The sequence below is a fragment of the Myxocyprinus asiaticus genome, chromosome 6 (genome assembly GCF_019703515.2).
Source record: "Myxocyprinus asiaticus isolate MX2 ecotype Aquarium Trade chromosome 6, UBuf_Myxa_2, whole genome shotgun sequence".
Classification (NCBI taxonomy): Eukaryota; Metazoa; Chordata; class Actinopteri; order Cypriniformes; family Catostomidae; genus Myxocyprinus; species Myxocyprinus asiaticus.
Window position 1 is genome coordinate 3,094,424 of NC_059349.1, and position 19,951 is coordinate 3,114,374.

The 19,951-nt window shown below is 37.9% G+C and overlaps 1 protein-coding gene across 6 annotated transcripts in view; it reads left to right on the plus strand.

Moving 5' to 3' along the window:
- Positions 1 to 19,951, plus strand: part of LOC127442946 (gastrula zinc finger protein XlCGF7.1-like) — an 898,889-nt gene that overhangs the window by 114,160 nt on the left and 764,778 nt on the right. For 2 of the 6 annotated variants that reach the window (XM_051701374.1, XM_051701376.1), the window contains exon 3: positions 817 to 4,286. In XM_051701374.1, the coding sequence (XP_051557334.1) occupies positions 817 to 1,571 (755 nt within the window). In that variant the 3' untranslated portion in view covers positions 1,572 to 4,286. Of the gene's footprint in view, positions 1 to 816; positions 4,288 to 4,313; positions 6,140 to 9,597; positions 9,732 to 19,951 lie in introns of those variants that run through there. The other 4 variants (XR_007897558.1, XR_007897556.1, XR_007897557.1 and 1 more) reach the window with 4 other exon arrangements.

Genomic DNA, 19,951 nt, shown 5'->3' on the forward strand with positions numbered 1-19,951 from the left:
ATTACTACTGGAGTGGAGTTACTATGAATTTTTATTTGTAGTGCTGTTCACCAGTATCTTGGTTTTATTTATATTCAAGTCCAATGCACTGTCATTGCACCATTACAGTAAAACAACTGCAGAGTTCATATATTGATCCAAGTGTTTCCCATTGTCATTACTTGTGCTGGAGTCCCAGCAATGCCAGATCATCCGCATATTTAAAAAGATTAAAATGGGGGTTACAGATCATGAATTCTTTGACATAAAGACAAAATGAAGTTGGTGAGAGGACACAACCCTGAGGGACCCATGTATTAACAAGACTTTCTAGTTCGAATCCCAGGGCGTGCTGAGTGACTCCAGCCAGGTCTCCTAAGCAACCAAATTGGCCTGGTTGCTAGGGAGGGTAGAGTCACATGGGGTAACCTCCTCGTGGTCGCTATAATGTGGTTCGTTCTCAGTGGGGCACGTGGTGAGTTGAGCGCGGATGCCGTGGTGGATGACGTGAAGCCTCCACACGCGCTATGTCTCCATGGCAACGCGCTCAACAAGCCACATGATAAGATGCACGGGTTGATGGTCTCAGACGCGGAGGCAACTGGGATTCATCCTCTGCCACCCGGATTGTGGCGAATCACTATGCGACCATGAGGACTTAAAAGCGCACTGGGAATTGGGCATTCCAAATTGGGTGAAAAAGGGGAAACCCCCCCCCCCCCCAAAAAAAAAACAAGACTTTCATCTGACATATCGCTGGACTAACATTACTTTCAATTCACATTTGTTTCCCCTAATTATTTTAATTTTTTTGACCATTTAATATGTTTATTTTAGGCCTGATGGAAGCGAAAGTGGAAAGTCAAGAACTGAATGAAGTGGAAGAGAAACATTGGTATCAGGATCCTCATTCATTCACAAAAATGAAAAAATCATTTAGTTGTTCACAGACTGAAAATAATTCCTCACAACAAACAACTCAACGGACAGAAGCCACACATTCTTTCACCTGCCCTCAGTGTGGAAAACGTTTCACACGTAGAACAACTCTGAAGGAACACATAAGAATACACATTGGAGAGAATCCTATCATATGCCTTCAGTGTGGAAAGAGTTTCTCACGGAAAGAAAACCTTAATAGGCACATGAGAATTCACTCTGGAGAGAAGCCTTACACATGTCCTCAGTGTGGAAAGAGTTTCTTACGGAAAGAGAACCTTAATAGTCACATGAGAGTTCACACTGGAGAGAGACCTTTCACTTGCAATCTGTGTGAACAGAGATTCAAATATGTAAATAATCATGAATGTCATCTTCACTTTCAGCACACTGGAGGAGCAAAGTCGTTAAACTGTGATCAGTGTGATAAAAGTTTCATCTTTGAATCAGACCTGAAAATTCACAAGAACCCCCATTTGTGTTCTTTTTGTGGAGAGAGTTTTTCATGCCCGCACCATTTCAAAGAGCACCAGAAAATTCATAGTATGAAAGCTCATGTGTGCCTTGAGTGTGGCGATGCCTTTGCCGGAGCCGGTAACTTGAAGATGCACCAAAGAGTCCATATTAAAGAAAAACCTAACAACTGTTCATAATGTGTATAGAGTTCACTCATTTAGAAGCCTTGAAAACAAATGGAGAGAATTCATACCACCAGCCTTCATGTGGGAAGAGTTTCACCACATCAAGTACCCAACTGACTCATTTAAAAAAAAGTGTTGTTGAAAAATATCACAGTGAACTCTTCTTCAGGTTCATCTTTAGGTCCAATGCTTTAAGCAGTGTCAATTTCAGGTAAACCTAAAGAGGAATGAAATTGCTCCTTTGGTAGAAATTCTAAGTTTATAGTAATGCATTTCTTCTATAGTGAATGTAATTTGTTGTGCATGGAAAAACCATCCATTTTTTTAATCTTTTGGGAGGCACCAATAAGTGTAACTGTATTATCAAATAAGTAAACTGCACTTAAAAGTCATTACCCCTTCTTAATTGAATTTAAGTTTTTACGCGAAATTGAATGTCTTTCTATTAGATTGTCATTTAGTTGGATTAGGACAAATTAATGCACTAGCAGTTTTAACACAACTTCATTAGGTTCATCAGACTTTTATCCAAAATATACACTGAGCCAAAACATTATGACCACCTGCCTAACATGCTGTTGGTCCTCTGCGTGCCGCCAAAACATCACTGACCCGCCGAGGCATGAACTCTACTAGACCCCTGAAGGTGTCCTTGAGGTATATGGCACCAAGACATTAACAGCAGATCCTTCAAGTCCTGTAAGTTGCAAGGTGGAGCCACCGTGGATCGGATTTGTTGGTCCAGCACATCCCACAGATGCTTAATCGGATTGAGATCTGGGGAATTTGTAAGCCAGGGCAACACCTTAAACTCTTCATCATGTTCCTCAAACAATTCCCGAACAATGTGTGCAGTGTGACAGGGCGCATTATCCTGCTGAAAGAGGCCACTGCCATCAGGGAATACAATTGCCATAAAGGGGCTGCAATGATGTTTAGGTAGGTGGCACGTGTCAAAATGGTGCCCATGCGAATGTCCGGACCCAGGGTTTCCCAGCAAAACATTGCCCAGACCATCACATTCCCTCAACTGGCTTGACATCTTCCCACAGTGAATCCTGGTTCCATCACTTCCCCAGGTAAACGTCGCACATGTTTTTGTTGTGCCCTGTTGCACTAGTGTTAAACAAAATAATAATAATGTTTCCATTCCTGTCCAAAAAACTGCAGTTTTCAGAGGAATTAAAAACTCAAAACATATTGGGAAATTTAAAAAGTCTTTTGTGCCTATAAAGTGCATTATCCGTTATCTGTTTTGAATAAGTGCCTTGTTGCAGTAGTGTTACATATGAAAAGCAAAAGTGTTTAAGTGTGTAGTTTCATTTATAATCTGAGGCTGTTTATTCATTTTAGTATCGATACTGTGGTGCCAGGCCTGGTATTGTACTGAAGCCAAAAAAAAAAGTATCAAACCAACACTAACTGGGGGCATACTAGTGAAAGCTATATTTTTATAATCCGCTCAGAATTGCCTAATGAAACAGAGACATATTGATAAAGTTGGTCATTTATAATAAACAAAATACTATTTCTCAAAATCTAAGTGTTATGAAATATTAGTCATCTAAATATTTTGTAATAATTAATAAATAGTCAAGATACTATATTAGGCTACATTTAATAAATTTTCTCTCCCAAATCCCACTCTTAATATTTTGTGTACATTGTTTTTTTGTAGTTGTTTTTTTTCACTATGCATTGTGTGATTTATGAAATAGGTAGTGTAAAAGGACTTTTATTCTGATTCTCTGAACAGCTTTTTTGTTGTGGCATCATATGGCTGCGCTGCAACTGAGTGATTCAAAGCAACGAGGAGCACTCGTAAAAGATTATTTTAAATTGTCTGTTTTGACGAACAGTCTGTTTTGATGATCAATTAAAGATCTAAAATAAATATTCCACATAATAAATTTGATAACTTTAGCTCTATGTCTGCTACTTTGGTTCATGAGATAACATATTCGCCCCTTGTATAAAAAGTTCCGGGTTCTAATCTGCTTGAATGGATCTTTATATTTTAATAAATAAAGATTGCATCCATACCTCAGTGAAGTGTATCTTAAGTGGGGACACATTTGTTTGCTTTATTTATTTATTTATTTATTTTTCAACTGCAGCTAGTTTGTTTTTAAACACAATTTAGTTAATAAATTACTAATAATATCAAATAATTAAGTCACAATAACAATCTTAGATTTAAAGTAATGTGTGCCTTGTTAACATGAACTTCTGTCAAAATATTACTTTATCCAAGAAACATAGCAATATCCATCCTTCCACATACTTGACTGTTTGTCTTGTTATCGGACAGACTTCTGAACGCAATGTCAGGGTAAAAGGTGTCTGGCCTCCCGAAAATTGTTATTCCAGGACCTAACAGTAGCAAGGGAGTGGCTACAGTCTCTGCTACTGCTAGCACTGAACATGAATATGCTATGGATACTGACCATACTGATATAAGAATAGGGTCTTCATCTGCACAAACAACGCCAACCAAGATTCCACCTAAGAAAATGATAGGTGATATATGCTCCGAGATTTCCAACACAACTCTCCTGGAAGCTATAAATTCCCTAGCTGCCAGATTTGACACACATGATTGAAAACTGGCTAGCATTGAAAGTAAGATCAGTGAGAACAGTCTCTTGATAGTGAATGTGTCAAAGGCGGTAGAATTCAACACAGAAGAGATGAAGGATTGTCTAGTCATAAGTAAAACTAATCGACAAACAACTGTCCTCATCTCACATACAGATCTGGCAACTTGAACGTAGGAGCTTTAATGCTATAAAAGACAATGGAATCTCAGAGTGATCGGCATGAAGGAAACTGCAGGCGAAAATATCCAGAGAGAAATCATCTCACTTCTAGCTGAAATTGCTCCACATCTACAGCACAAACTTGATGAAATTGTTGACACAGTTCACCGCGTTGATCCAAAGAAAATGGAAAGATCCAGGCAGGTGATCATTCAGTTTTCTATGCAGAAATACAGAGATGAATTCTGGCATTCCACCAAGTTTTCTGATGTTTGCAAGGCCAGGGGAGTAAAGTTCATCGAGGATCTCTCCAAGGAAGTTCAAGAGGCTTGCGCAGTTCAGAGGCCCAAGGTTAGCGAGGCTAGAGCTGCTGGGAAGAAAGCGTACTATCGTGGTCCTCATGGCTATATATTAATTGTGCCCAAGTTGTCCTGGACGCCAATTCTGAAATCTCTTAACTCATTCGTTGTGTTGGAGGAGAAATGTAAGTGGGGATGATTCACACTATATTTGCTGTTGAGTGGGGACTCGTAACAGTGCTTTGTCAAAGACTGAGCTTTATTGGTTATAAACTCAGCAAAAAAATAAATGTCCCTTTTTCAGGACACTGTATTTTAAAGATAATTTTGTAAAAAAAAAAAAAATAATAACTTTACAGATCTTTATTGTAAAGGGTTTAAACAATGTTTTCCATGCTTGTTCAATGAACCATAAACAATTAATGAACATGCATCTGTGGAACGGCCGTTAAGACACTAACAGCTTACAGACGGTAGGCAATTAATGTCACAGTTATAAAAACTTAGAACACTAAAGAGACCTTTCTACTGACTCTGAAAAATACCAAAAGAAAGATGCCCAGGGTCCCTGCTCATCTGCATGAATGTGCCTTAGGCATGCTGCATGGAGGCATGAGGACTGCAGATGTGGCCAGGGCAATAAATTGCAATGTCTGTACTGTGAGACGCCTAAGACAGCACTACAGGGAGACAGGAAGGACAGCTGATCATCCTCGCAGTGGAAGACCATGTGTAAATACACCTGCACAGGATCGGTACATCCGAATATCACACCTGCGGGACAGGTACAGGTCGCAGTTTTGTCTCACCAGGGGTGATTCTCGGATTCGCGTTTATCGTTGAAGGAATAAGCATTACACCGAGGCCTGTACTCTGGAGCGGGATCGATCTGGAGGTGGAGGGTCCGTCATGGTCTGGGGCAGTGTGTCACAGCATCATCTGACTGAGCTTGTTGTCAATGCAGGCAATCTCAACGCTGTGCGTTACAGGGAAGACATCCTCCTCCCTCATGTGGTACCCTTCCTGCAGGCTCATCCTGACATGACCCTCCAGCATGACAATGCCACCAGCCATACTGCTTGTTCTGTGCATGATTTCCTGCAAGACAGGAATATCAGTGTTCTGCAATGGCCAGCGAAGAGCCCAGATCACAATCCCATTGAGCACATCTGGGACCTGTTGAATCGGAGGGTGAGGGCTAGGGCCATTCCCACCAGAAATGTCCGGGAACTTGCAAGTGCCTTGGTGGTAGAGTGGGGTAACATCTCACAGCAAGAACTGGCAAATCTGGTGCAGTCCATGAGGAGGAGATGCACTGCAGTACTTAATGCAGCTGGTGGCCACACCAGATTCTGACTGTTACTTTTGATTTTGGACACATTATTCCATTTCTGTTAGTCACATGTCTGTGAAACTTGTTCAGTTTATGTCTTAGTTGTTGAATCTTTTTATGTTCATACAAATATTTACACGTTAAGTTTGCTGAAAATAAAAGCAGTTGAAAGTGAGAGGACATTTCTTTTTTTGATGTATATATATACAATTAGATTTTTCCTTTCTGTAAAGATCTGTTTGTTTTTATCTCTTCTTGCTCTTATATCAGTTTTGTATCTTCTTTTTCTTGTCTTTCTTTAAACACAAGGGGTCGTCATAACGCTGTCAAAAGAAAGAAAAGCTTTTTTTTTTTTTAAAAGCAAAGGTTCTCATTTGCATGTTCTTGCAAGAAACACATTCCAACCCGGACGATGTTGCGTTCTGGTCAAGTCAGTGGGGAGATAAAGTAGTGTTTGCGCATGCCTCTACTCATTCTGCGGGGGTAGCAGTTTTATTCAACAACCTTCCTGGTTGTCTTGATGATTTATACATTCAAAAAGCAACAGGAGCTTATGTGAGATCTAGAGCAATGTGGATAGAGAAAGGTGAAAAAAAAAAAAAAAACCACAAACAAAACGTATTTTTGTAGACTTGAAAAGAAGCAACAGGAAAACATATATATATATATCATTAATTCACTGTAACTAAATGGAGTTGTAAATGAATGTCCAAAATCAATTACGTTAGAGCTTCTTAATCCGTGTATCATTAGTTCATTTCATATTCAATTAGGAATTCAAAATCAGATCAACATAAAACGACTTATTTTATTATTCATTTACAAACACAATATTAAAAAAAACAAATAATGACTTGTTTTTCGTAATTTCGATTTAATGCTCAAATTAAAATTGGAAAATAGCTACGGGACACTGTGTTTTTTGATTATTTGATTTCACTAATATGTGGCTTGAATATTTGATTTGCACATATGGGTGGACCTGAAACGCCCCTTTCTTCTGATTGGTCAACCTGCACCGTCGTCTTCTCAATGCTTTGAGACAGAATAAAAGTCCTCTGCTGTTTAATTGTTCCTATGAATATGTCTCAGATAATATTACATTATTTACCATTTATTCTCAAAAACTCGCCACATTTATTGCAGCTGACCTATCTCTCTCATCAAGTAGTCAGATTTATCAGACAGCCCTACACATAAACCTGCTGTCTTTGACGTTGTTCCGGTTTGAAAAGGCATGGTTTTAAATGAGATGACGAAAATAACCATACAATCACAAGACTATTGAAGCATATGCCTACATCGTAAAGACAGGCTTACGTTTAACTGCGGGATAAAGTTAGTTTTAGGTTCGCTATAAGTTAGATATTCGCCTATGGTGCGTAAGGGACCGTCTGAAAACTCCACCCACAACTAAAACGTCACTGGCGTCAGGGCGGTCATTTATTTCACCACTGATTTGCATGTTCTATTTAAAAAATAAAATAAAATAAAAAATCTTATTTAAAAAAAATAACCCCCACCCAAAAAATATATAATATATAATAATAGATATTTTAGTAGATCGCCAGAGTGATGGCTGTGCATTTGAATGTGCAGTATTTACTAATGAAAAAAAAAAAAAAAAAAAAAAAAAAACAACTACTAAAATTAACGAAAACATTATTTTCACATTCCAAAGGTTGTAGTCAGTTCCCAGTGGGCAGACTGAATTACTACAGGTGAGATTTTTACATTATGTCCAATAATATGAGTAGTATTAGTTTATTTAAAAAAATTAACTAAAATTCACCAAAATGCTATTTTAACATTCTAAGGGTTGTAGTAAGTTCCCAGCACATAGACTGACTTACTACCAGTGAGATTTTTACAGTTAAACAGTCTATCCACTGGGAAGTTACTATAACCTTTGGAATGTGAAAATAACATTTTCCTGAATGTTTATGATGTTTACCCTAAAATAACCTAATACTGAACTCATTGGATTTACTGTAATAATCTCACCTGTCGTAAATCAGTCTATCATCTTGGAATTTACTATAACCTTTGGAATGTGAAATAACATTTTGGTGAATTATTATTTATTTATTTTAAATAATCTAATACTGTATTCATATTATTGGATTTACTGTAAAAATCTCACTTGTAGTTGCTCAGTCTATTAACTGGCAACCTACTACAACATTTGGAATGTAAAAGTGTACTTTTAATGTTTTATGTTTAACTTGCATGTTAGCTGAATGAGTGATTGGACACCGCCTGTGTTCAATAGTGAGTGGAATTTTCAGATGGTCCCTTACGTACGCTAAGCAATGAAAGCGCATCGGGGCATTTTCAGTCATAATTCTACAGCCACACCAACTGACAGTTCTGAGTGCAGTGTTTTATGTCTGTATATTATAGTTATATACCATTTACATTTATATACCATAACAGTGTGCGCGCAATCTTTGCAAACTTGCCGCCGGCAGAGAGCAACGAGAAACCGAATATCAAAAAACATCGAACCTAAAACTAACTTTACCCCGCTTTGGGAGCTTAGGGGTGAGGGACTTGTTTATCAAGGAAAACATGCTAAAGAAAGTTCATGAATGCTCCTCAAAAGCTCGACCAGTGAATTCATAATCAGCATTTACACACAGCCTTCACATTTGTCTGATAATAAAAGGTACACAAACCTTCCGCGTATACGACCCAGTGGGTAAAGGCCACCCATATTCCCATTCAAAAACATGAAATTAGTACTCTTCACTGCAATGTAAATACTTATTGTCTTATATTAAATATTAATTGTAACGATATCTTCCAATTTATTTGTTATTATTATTTAGCATTAGTTATGTACTGTTGTAGCTGTTATAATTCACTGGCATGAATGCTCATCTGTCTTGGATGCACCCTATGTTAAGTCTGTATATTCCCTGAACCGCACCTTGCTTTGTTCATTGCACTGCAGTATGTACAAATTCAAATAAACCGATTCTTTCAATACTCTTTGATGATTTCTCGTTTAAAAAAATGCACGAAACACTGATGGTGCGTAAGGGACCGTCTGAAAACTCTGCCTTTCATGCTTAAGGGTTTCAGCGGGGTTTGAGTATTTCTTATTTAGATTGTTTCACATAAACAAGCTACAGAATTCACTTTCAAGATGCTGGAGAAATGAGCCACACTGCTGCATTTCGTCATAACAGCATCTTGATCCAAAGTCAATGCCTCACTTCTGAGTGATCATAATGTTTTGGCTCATCTATGTATTTTGGCTAGCTGGGCTGAGACTCATTTGTAGTTTCAGTGCATACATTTTTATTTTTGGATGATAGTATTGTGTGAATATGTTTTCCACTCAGAGTTAAGAGGGCATGATTATAAATAAAAAATAAATATATTTTGTTTGCGCTCCGCCATTTGATCGACTCCCTTGAACACACACAAAAAAAAAAAAAAAAAAAAAAAAAAAAAAATCACACTAATATGATGAATTTGAAGTCAATGCAGCCATTTACACAGATACTGCCTACTCTGCTAATATCTCTCTGCTTAAAACAGTGTTTTTTAATGTGTGTCTGTTCCTCAACTGTCATGTGTATGAGATTATGACATATATATTCTGCTTTTCCTTATTTCCTTCTACCTTATACCTACAGAATGAGGCAAGATGGTGCCAGTGGACTTTTCGACATGCCATCACCTGCTTCATCTACCGGTGATTGCTTTACCTGTTTTGTACTTGCTGGTTCTATTTCTCTGTTCCTCAGTTCAAAGAGTTTCATCACGCCACATTTATGATCGTGGATTTCTTCTGGATATTCGAGCCTCTGTTGTGGATGCCTACAGTCACCACAATGGAGGACAAAAGTTTCCTCACCCTCCATTCCTTACACTGATATCAGCGGTCATTTGTCTATCAGACTGAAATCTCTCCAGGAAGAAGTGCCACAGGAGTCAATCATCTATAACACCTCTTCAGTCAGTCCAAATGCTGCTGACAGGCTCTTTATTGGTACCAGGAAAAGAGACAGGATATCACTGGTAATGGCTTCTCTGTACTGACTTTCAGTTAAATATAGAATCCAGTTCAAGATTTTATTATTTGTTTTTAAGGGGCTCCATGGACTGTCTCTTCCAGTGGCGAATTCTCAGGGCCAGCAAAGCCTTCTCTGCTGGCCTAATTTGCCAAATAAATCAATATATTTCATCTGTTCATTCTCAATCACCTTTTTGCCTATGTAGTTTCAATCACTTTCCACTCTTAATTAATCTACAAACAAATAGAGAAAAACGAAAAGTTTATCCAGTCAGAATTTATTCCTTGATGCTTACATCAACTGTTTCACAAATCATATGCCCGAAGCAGCGCATGAGTCTGAGCTCCACCCCCTCAGGCCTTCAGAATTTCTTCAGAATCCCTCAACAGTGCAAATGAATGGGCAACTAAAGTCAGATTGTCAGATTCATCAGCCAATCAGATTGATTGATTTGTTCTTGGTGGGTGTGATCTTTAGGATATGTCCCAGTCGAGGCCTTCTAGCTGGCCTTGAGTGACGCAATCACGCTTTAAGTGATGTACGTAATTTGAAAGCGAAGAGCGTGAGATCTTGCTGACGAGTCGGCTGTCAATGCCACATCATCACTGAGAAAGAGATCCTTATGGATTTAAAAACATGAGATGTTCTGCATGATCGTGTGATTGCTTAATGTATTAAACAGGAAAGGATTACTGATTTTCACTTCAAGTAAATTGGTAAGTGCTTTTTGCATTGTTATAGCAACATCAGGAGTTTTCTAAGTGTAAATTAGGCTGCTTGAGCATTCAGTGTCGGATCAAGTTTTGAAAAGTAGTGCTGCGTTCCATTCAACTTGGAAAGTCGGATTTTACAACTTCCTACTAGGAAAAGTGCAATGGAATGCATCTTGAAGTCAGAATTACAACTTGTAGGCTCGTGCAGAAATTCTCAACTCCGATTTCGCCGAGATGCAGGGGCATGATGTCACACAAACATGTCGACACTCAGGGAGATATACAAAGTAAGTGATAAATAGTTTGTTTCCACATTACATGATATTAAAGCTTGTTTAACAAATGCCTGCAGAAGCAGGTGTATAAAACTTTATAATCTCTTTTGATAATCGTACACCTGAAGCACAAATTCTAGCGCTGCAGCATTGTTTATCAGTTGAGTTGCTAGGAGACATCTCTAATGAGAGTCAAACCCCTGCTAAGTTAACGGGAGCATTGCAGTTCCGAATATCGGGGAATGGAATGCATTTATGGTCGGAGATATTAAGTAGGAATATCCCACATCCAACTTGAATGGAACGCAGCATAACTGTGTACCCTGACGAAACAAAATTTATTGCAAGCAACATTTAAATCACAAATATTATTTGATAGATTTTTCCAGGTACTATAACCTCCTTGGCAGATTCATATGAAAAATTATGATTTTTGAATGTCTGTTCATGAGATGTTCATTTCACAAAACAGTCATGCTGCAGATAAAATTAGGCTTGTTTGAGCATTAAGTGTCATTTCAAGTTCTGGCTTTCATGCGTGGACGTGTTTTTAAAATGTCAGTTGGTATTACTAGTTGACTGCCACGTTATGTATGATAGGCATACGGCGTCTAATTCATTGTGAAACTGTGTTTTCTTAATGGCATGAATCACACTGAAGGCCTAGACTTAAAATGCACGGCCCGTGGCTGGTCTCCTCCATATATTTCGGACCTTTTATCTGTAGATAGTGGAGGAGACAATGAAGGGCTTGACAGTAGCATTTTGTGATATAGATGATTGAGAAGCCCCCATATTCAATGAGTTACAATAATCCAGGCCCATGACTCTGGAATTCTCTACCTCACCATATTAGGACATCTCCAAATCTTCTTAATTTTTTTCTCCCTTAATTATGAGATACTGTAAGTGCAGCAATTTTGAAGTTGCAGTAACTGTGAATAATGTGTTATCTTTATTATTATTTTATTGTACAGCAATAAAATAAATCCAGAGAAACTGATAATTTTTCAGTTGTCTCTTAATTTTTTCCAGAGCTGTATATACACTATATTGCCAAAAGTATTCGCTCACCCATCCAAATAATTGAATTCAGGTGTTCCAATCACTTCCATGGCCACAGGTGTATAAAATGAAGCACCTAGGCATGCAGACTGCTTCTACAAACATTTGTGAAAGAATGGGCCACTCTCAGGAGCTCAGTGAATTCCAGCGTGGTACTGTGATAGGATGCCACCTGTGCAACAAGTCCAGTCGTGAAATTTCCTCGCTACTAAATATTCCACAGTCAACTGTCAGTGGTATTATAACAAAGTGGAAGCGATTGGGAATGACAGCAACTCAGCCACGAAGTGGTAGGCCACGTAAAATGACAGAGCAGGGTCAGCGGATGCTGAGGCGCATAGTGCGCAGAGGTCGCCAACTTTCTGCAGAGTCAATCGCTACAGACCTCCAAAGTTCACGTGGCCTTCAGATTAGCTCAAGAACAGTGCGTAGAGAGCTTCATGGAATGGGTTTCCATGGCTGAGCAGCTGCATCCAAGCCATACATCACCAAGTGCAATGCAAAGCGTCGGATGCAGTGGTATAAAGCACTGGACTCTAGAGCAGTGGAGACGCGTTCTCTGGAGTGACGAATCACGCTTCTCCATCTGGCAATCTGATGGACGAGTCTGGGTTTGGCTGTTGCCAGGAGAACGGTACTTGTCTGACTGCATTGTGCCAACTGTGAAGTTTGGTGGAGGGGGGATTATGGTGTGGGGTTGTTTTTCAGGAGCTGGGCTTGGCCCCTTAGTTCCAGTGAAAGGAACTCTGAATGCTTCAACATACCAAGAGATTTTGGACAATTCCATGCTCCCAACTTTGTGGGAACAGTTTGGGGATGGCCCCTTCCTGTTCCAACATGACTGCGCACCAGTGCACAAAGCAAGGTCCATAAAGACATGGATGAGTGAGTTTGGTGTGGAAGAACTTGACTGGCCTGCACAGAGTCCTGACCTCAACCCGATAGAGCACCTTTGGGATGAATTAGAGCGAAGAATGCGAGCCAGGCCTTCTCGTCCAACATCAGTGTCTGACCTCACAAATGCGCTTCTGGAAGAATGGTCAAAAATTCCCATAAACACACTCCTAAACCTTGTGGAAAGCCTTCCCAGAAGAGTTGAAGCTGTTATAGCTGCAAAGGGTGGGCCGACGTCATATTAAACCCTATGGATTAAGAATGGGATGTCACTTAAGTTCATATGCGTCTAAAGGCAGATGAGCGAATACTTTTGGCAATATAGTGTATATATATATATATATATATATATATAATCAAAAAGCATATAAAAAGTACATGAAAAAAAGTCATCTCTCAGTGCCTGATTCCTGCTAAGAAAAGAGCATCAAATCTAATCATCATTGGCAAGGAGACAAAAACTTATATATATATATATATATATATATATACACACACACACACACACACGCACACACATGCACACACACTCACCGAACACTTTATTAGGTACACCTGTGCACTATTACCTGAGCCTATTAGCGTCTTTACAGCTGTAAAGTTAGACTTGTTTTGAAAACTGTAGATAATTATGTTTATTTTAAAGCATATATTGAGTCTAGTCAGAACCTTGAATACTATTCTGATGCTAGTGAAACTTTGTAATACAGCACTTTTCATACCACTGTCTCCTTAAGATGATTCACTTATGTTTTCCTCTTTTGTAAGTTGCTTTGGATAAAAGCGTCTGCCAAATGAATAAATGTAAATGTAAATGTAAACCTGAAGAGTTTGTTGTACCGAGATTATGTACTTACTGCAGATACAGGCGAGGTCCAGACAGCGGGATGCTCGTGTATTACAGGACTCAGGCGATGAGACTGTCATGCTGCTGTTTTTTGGATAAAATACAATTATTTTGCAGGAGAGGAATGTGTAGTAAGCTCAATCTAGCTTTATAATTGTTAGTTTACATACATAATATCTGTATCTAAATGCTATAACCTACATGAAATGTTTTAGTGTTGACTGAACAACTGATCCTGTTGATAGATTGAATTTATTGTTCTTGTGTAGGAAATAACAATGTATTAGATGCCACACAATAAACTGTACTGTACAAAAAGAACAACATGCAATACAAATAAACATTTATTTGGACATACATTATAAACATTGTACACAAAGTTCAATGTTCTCTGTAAAGCAACTATAAAACAGTATGTGTTATTAAAAGCACTAGCTGTACAAAGTAATTTAATTGATACTGAATTAATGTCCACACTGTTTTCCAACTCACTTTTTTTTTTTTTTTTTAAATTACTTTTCTTCTGGCCATGCTGTTAGCAAATTTCTTAAACATGTAATTCCCTGTTTGCCATGTGACCTATTGTTTTTCCATTTCCTTTATCAGGCTAGATTGGTTTTGATAACAGGGTTGAGCACAAGATGTGAGACACAGCTTAAATGCAATATTTCTAATATTTAAAATAAATTAATGAATTAAAATGTTTTTTTTGTTTTTTTGTTTACAGCATTAAAAGACACATCAACCACATCATACCAAAAAAACAAAAAAAAAATCATCCAAGATGTATCTGAGTTTCTTTCTTCATCAAAACAGAATTTAAGATTTTTAGGATTTCATTTCAGGCCTCCTCCTTTAAACAATGCAAGTGAATGTCCTCCATTTTTTGACGGTCCAAAATGCATATTTAGGGTGACTCCATGACTCCAGTCGACAAATAAAGTTCTTCTGAACCCAAACATTTGATTATTTTGAGAAACAAAACAATACTTATATACTTTTTAACTACAAATGTTCACTTCCGTACATCTCTGTGACTTGCGCTCATGAGAGAGATGATGTAAGCTCGTTGGTAAGGTCACGCTTCATGAGGAGGAGTCAGGAAGCGCGTCATTGTTTACAAGAGAAGCTTGCACAGACCACAGACCAAGCGCCGTTCACAAACCAAAACAGTCCAAAACAATTTCAAAACAATATAAAAAATATTTTCCAAATAATAATAATAATAATAATAAACAATGTAAACAATGACGCGCTTCCTGACTCCTCCTCCTAGTGACGCGTGACCTTACCAAGGGTGAATGCAAGTTGATAACTTGTGATGCCCAGGGTGGCATCTTGGCGCCATACAAGCTAGAACCGCCACTGGGTCTGAGAGTAACATTTGCCATTCGCTGAATGCGTGTACATTTTCTATTTGGCCGCTGAATTTTGCAGTGTCACATGCCACCCACTGGGGGGTGCAGTGAAGTAGTCTAACATTGTCAGGTTATCGCTTTGTCATTTAGTTATCTGTGTCAACTTACAACCTATATGTGACAAGACACATTCTAGTTTTGTCCTCAAAGGGGCTCCATCAGCCTACAGTCAAGGTTTCAGTTGTTTAGTTAGAATGGCTCTTTCTAGTTTGCCACTGCACATCAATAGCCTCAGTAAGTTAGGTGTACAGTAAACATATAAGCAGGATGAAGGCAATGTTCAGGACCATTGGGAAGAAGGGAAAACCACTCTCGGATTTTGAGTGGATGTTCGAGTAAGTTTTAATTTTACACCACCACACACACAATTATTGTAATGATGTTCTAACTAAATGATGTTCATGATGTTTCGGTAATGCGTAAGGAAATACTCAAACAGTAGCTGCATCCAAAACCAGAAAAATGCTGCCTCCGGAGGCTGTATATGGATGTAAGAAGGGATCAAGGCACATCCTGTCTACTGAGAAACGTTCATCTGATCGATTTTTGAAGGCAGCATAGATGTATCCTTTGCTGCCTATTAACCCCACAATCCTGTATGTGTGGATTCACAGCAGTTGAGCTGAAGGAAAAAAAATGGCGGCCGAAGAGGCAGTTGATAGCCAATTTGTGTAAATAAAAAAGTGGTATTGTAGTTATTAAACATACACTTGGTTATCGCCAAAACTCTCTTGACATTGTGGTTCAGTTGGACTGAATGAAGCAGATGCGTTACCTTTAGTGGACACCAGATAGCGATAATCAGTTGCTGGTATCCTAGCAACAATGTGAAGTTATACTGCCTCAGTAGCCTGTCCAAAACCAGTTTCTGGAGGTACATTTGTACGCAAATGATGTCTGTTGAGTCATTGACTGATAGGGCAGCGAGGTAACAAGCTATTGAGCTATCATTGGTTTCAGACACAGCCAGTGTATCCTGCACTACTACTATTTAGAAGGGTAACAACACCGCTACAGAATTTATGGCGCAAAGCATAAAGCGTGACAAGTGTAGTCCAATTCCCAATCAAATTTCTATTTTAAGCTGGTTCTCACCCACTGCGACAAAACCAGAGTTTTAAACTTGTCCACTTGTAAATATGTTCCTATTTTGCATTTTTGTATTTTAAAAGTTTATTTTTCATTACAAAATGTATTATCAGCATAACAGTTTAAGTAAATAGCTTGTACAATACCCAATGATTATAATCATGCTCCAGCATGTTAATGTTTCTACAGAACATCTTGTGAAAGTGCACCGATCAATTCAGGCAGTGCTTCACATTGGTGAATCGGTCTCGCAAAATCCTAAAACTTTATCTCTAGGTTTAGTTTAAATTTTGAATCAGACTCAGATTTTGAACCCCACAATGTGTGTTTATGTTTACTATTTTAATTGTTTAATGTAGTTTTGAGAGTGACAGTCGTTGTTTAAAGAGGGTGTATTATGGGTTGAAAAATCCAAGGATTAATAGCGGTGTCTTCTTATTTACAGTAAATCACCTGTTGTTCTGAAAGCAATAAGAAACAAATAAAACACGATATGTAGGCTGTCATCCCCTCAACTTTGCAGCATGACCGAAGCAAATCCGGCACGTTTACTCCGCGATTCACCGAAAGTGGTGCAAATTGATCCAGCAGATGGAAATTATTTCAGTCAACTAGATGGTTTGTAGAATGAATAACAACTTTAATTTGTAAAACTTAATACATTTTTTTTTGAAAAAATTCAAAAAATAAAGAAATAAATGTTGAATATATATTGTGTAAAAAGATCTTAAAGATATAACCTGTAAACTAAGTCTATAGTATGTTGATTCATCTAATGAACTAAGTAAAAGAAAGGATTAAGACTAGATAGACTGAGGCCTCTGAGATATAGTCAATGCAGAGAGTAATACCTCTCATAACGATCCCCCTGACTCTCTCTCTCTCTCTCTCTGATTCCCTGTCACGTGGAGATCTCAACAACAGGAGTACCGCATGAACATAAAAACTGTAATAGAGTGATTTAGGTTGCAATTCATGAAGTAACTTTACCTTGTGAATGTGTGATTGTGTATTAATCCCCTCAAGGCTTTCCGTAGAACGCATATGTCCATATGCAGCTTTCAGTGAGTAAAGAAATTACTTTCCATAAAAACAGGCTTTTGTGCCTCTGCTTTCTGATTTCATTTAGTCATTTAAGGGAAGAAGAACCCCAGGAAAAAACGCTTGGTGACAGAATCCCTATGGATAACAATCAGCACTTGTGATGATATGCAGCTGTGAGTGTGATCACTGATGAAAATAATGTTCAGGTCAGCTCGTGGATGGTACATTTAGAGGAGAAGCTTATTGCTCTTTGGAGTCAAGAAGTTTGTATGACATATCTAATATATCATTTCATGACAGACCATTAAAGAAAAACATTTCTGCTGCCCAGATCTTTGAACTTCGTGACAATAAATGTGTAAAAAAGTTTACATTTAATACTTTGGTCTTATATTATTTTATATAACGTAAACATAAGCTTTATATTTGTATACAGCTTGAAATTATATAAATATATTGTAGCCTACAGTACATTTATACAACATTATGTGTAAATATGCATACCTTACAAGTTTGTACTTTTGTTTTATTTTAGTTCATGGTTCTTTAATATTCTTTTGAATAGTTCACTTTCTACCAATGACACACTTTTGTTGACCAGCTCTTTGTACATCATGTCAATAAATTATATATATAAGGATGCTATTTCTTTTTGCTATACAGTATGTTCTCAATAGAACATGTCTTTAACAAACAACCTAACATAGCATATGCTGCAGAATCTTGGAGTAACATTGAAAAATACCTGTGTATTCAAAAGCTTCAGGTTTATTGGCTGCGAAAATGGGGGCGTGACAGTGAAGTGTTGAGAAAAATCAAAGGCAGTCGTAAATTGTGACACCTTCCCTCCGTTTTTAACCGGTAAGTGTAAAAGACTCACCGACTAGGAGGGAAGGATCCGCAACAACAGTCACTAAAAGAGTGATACCCCCACCCAAATTGAGTTCTCCAGGTATACCTAGTTTTTGGTCAGCATGGTCAACCTGGCTGTGGGCTGAAAGCAGTGATGTCTGTCATAAGCACTCCAATATATGAGGATAATGCTGAAGTTTCTGCTGGATTTAGTGCTTTAATCAACAATGGACTTCAAATGATGATTGCACGTATACATTGTGATGATACTGTGGCTGGGTGAGTAAAAGTGAGACTTAAAACAGACATAACAAATGAAGACTGCATGCGTTCATTGAAAAAATACATTGGCTGGATGACAAAGAAAATCAACACAGTTTTTATATGTTGGGTATTTGGAGATTAAGTTCTTTCTGACTGCAATCACACATTTGTATGATGATTAGATGAACTGAATACAATCACAGGATGATCCCACTTTCATCCCCATTTCATATAATAAAAGAAACATGCTTTATTTTAATATACGTTCACAAAGTATTTTAAACGTGAAAATAAAAGAGAGGGAGTTATAACTGAAGGTAAACGCTGTTCTCGCGGTGATCAGAGGGGCCGCGCAGAGAAGGTTTTGATTCAGGAATAAGGGCTAAAGTTGTTTGTTGGGGTTGTTGTGACACTCCATTTCCAATAGATTGTAGAAGATTTGGACCTTTAGATTTTCATCTGGATCTTTGGATCAGGACAAACCTGGAATTTTGCTTAAGTTAAAACTTGATATAAATTTACACACTGATGCATGTGGACAGATGATTTTCTTTTCTTTTATACTTTGCGTATGTGATATTATACTTGTAATCAGTAATAATCAGTCATGAAGTCATAGTCATATATCCACATTCATGTACTTATTTCACTATGCATTTATATTATCAATGTACTTTATCAATTTTAAAATGTATGCTGGAAAAAGTTATTCTCTAAGTATGATATTGTTTGTGGGTTTGTGTGAACTCTGTGACCTATAGAGGCCTCTGAGTCTGGGTGAGAGACCTTAGTGTCTGGTTTATATGCTTAATTGTCTAAACAATGAGCATCTGGAGGATACCTTGATCACTTTGCTTATCTTGCTGAGATCAAGGATTTACAACACCTAGCTAAAACAAATATGCAAGGGGTCTGTTTTGGACCTCTAGACTTAACTGCAACTTTCCCACCTTAATTGGTCAGAGCGACCTGACCTGACACTTTGAGTTATTTCTTACTTACAGAACTGTTATCATCATACAGAACTGTGATACACTAAGGAAGTGCTTTTGGCACACACACACATAGTATATAGACAGGGTTGGGGAGTAATGGAATACATGTAACGGGAATTCGTATTTAAAAAACAAAATATAAGTAACTGTATTCCACTACAGTTACAATTTAAATAATTGGTAATTAAAATACAGTTACATTCAAAAAGTATTTTGATTACTGAAGAGATTACTTTGCATTTTATTGGCATTTGTTTCATTTCATATTTAGTCCTTTCAGATGGAAAACATTTATACACATAAATGATGCGATCCAAAGTGCATTTGAACAGCGGTGAAACACTTTCTTATGATGTGTTACATTCATACGAGCAGACAGAGAAGTAAGTTTGAAGTAAGTTTGGAGCAGAAGAAATAGAAATAAACCTTGTGTAAATTGTCAGCTTTATGCTAAGCTAAAATGCTATTTCTAGCCATTTTACATGCACATGTTACCAGACACGATCATATTTTTTAT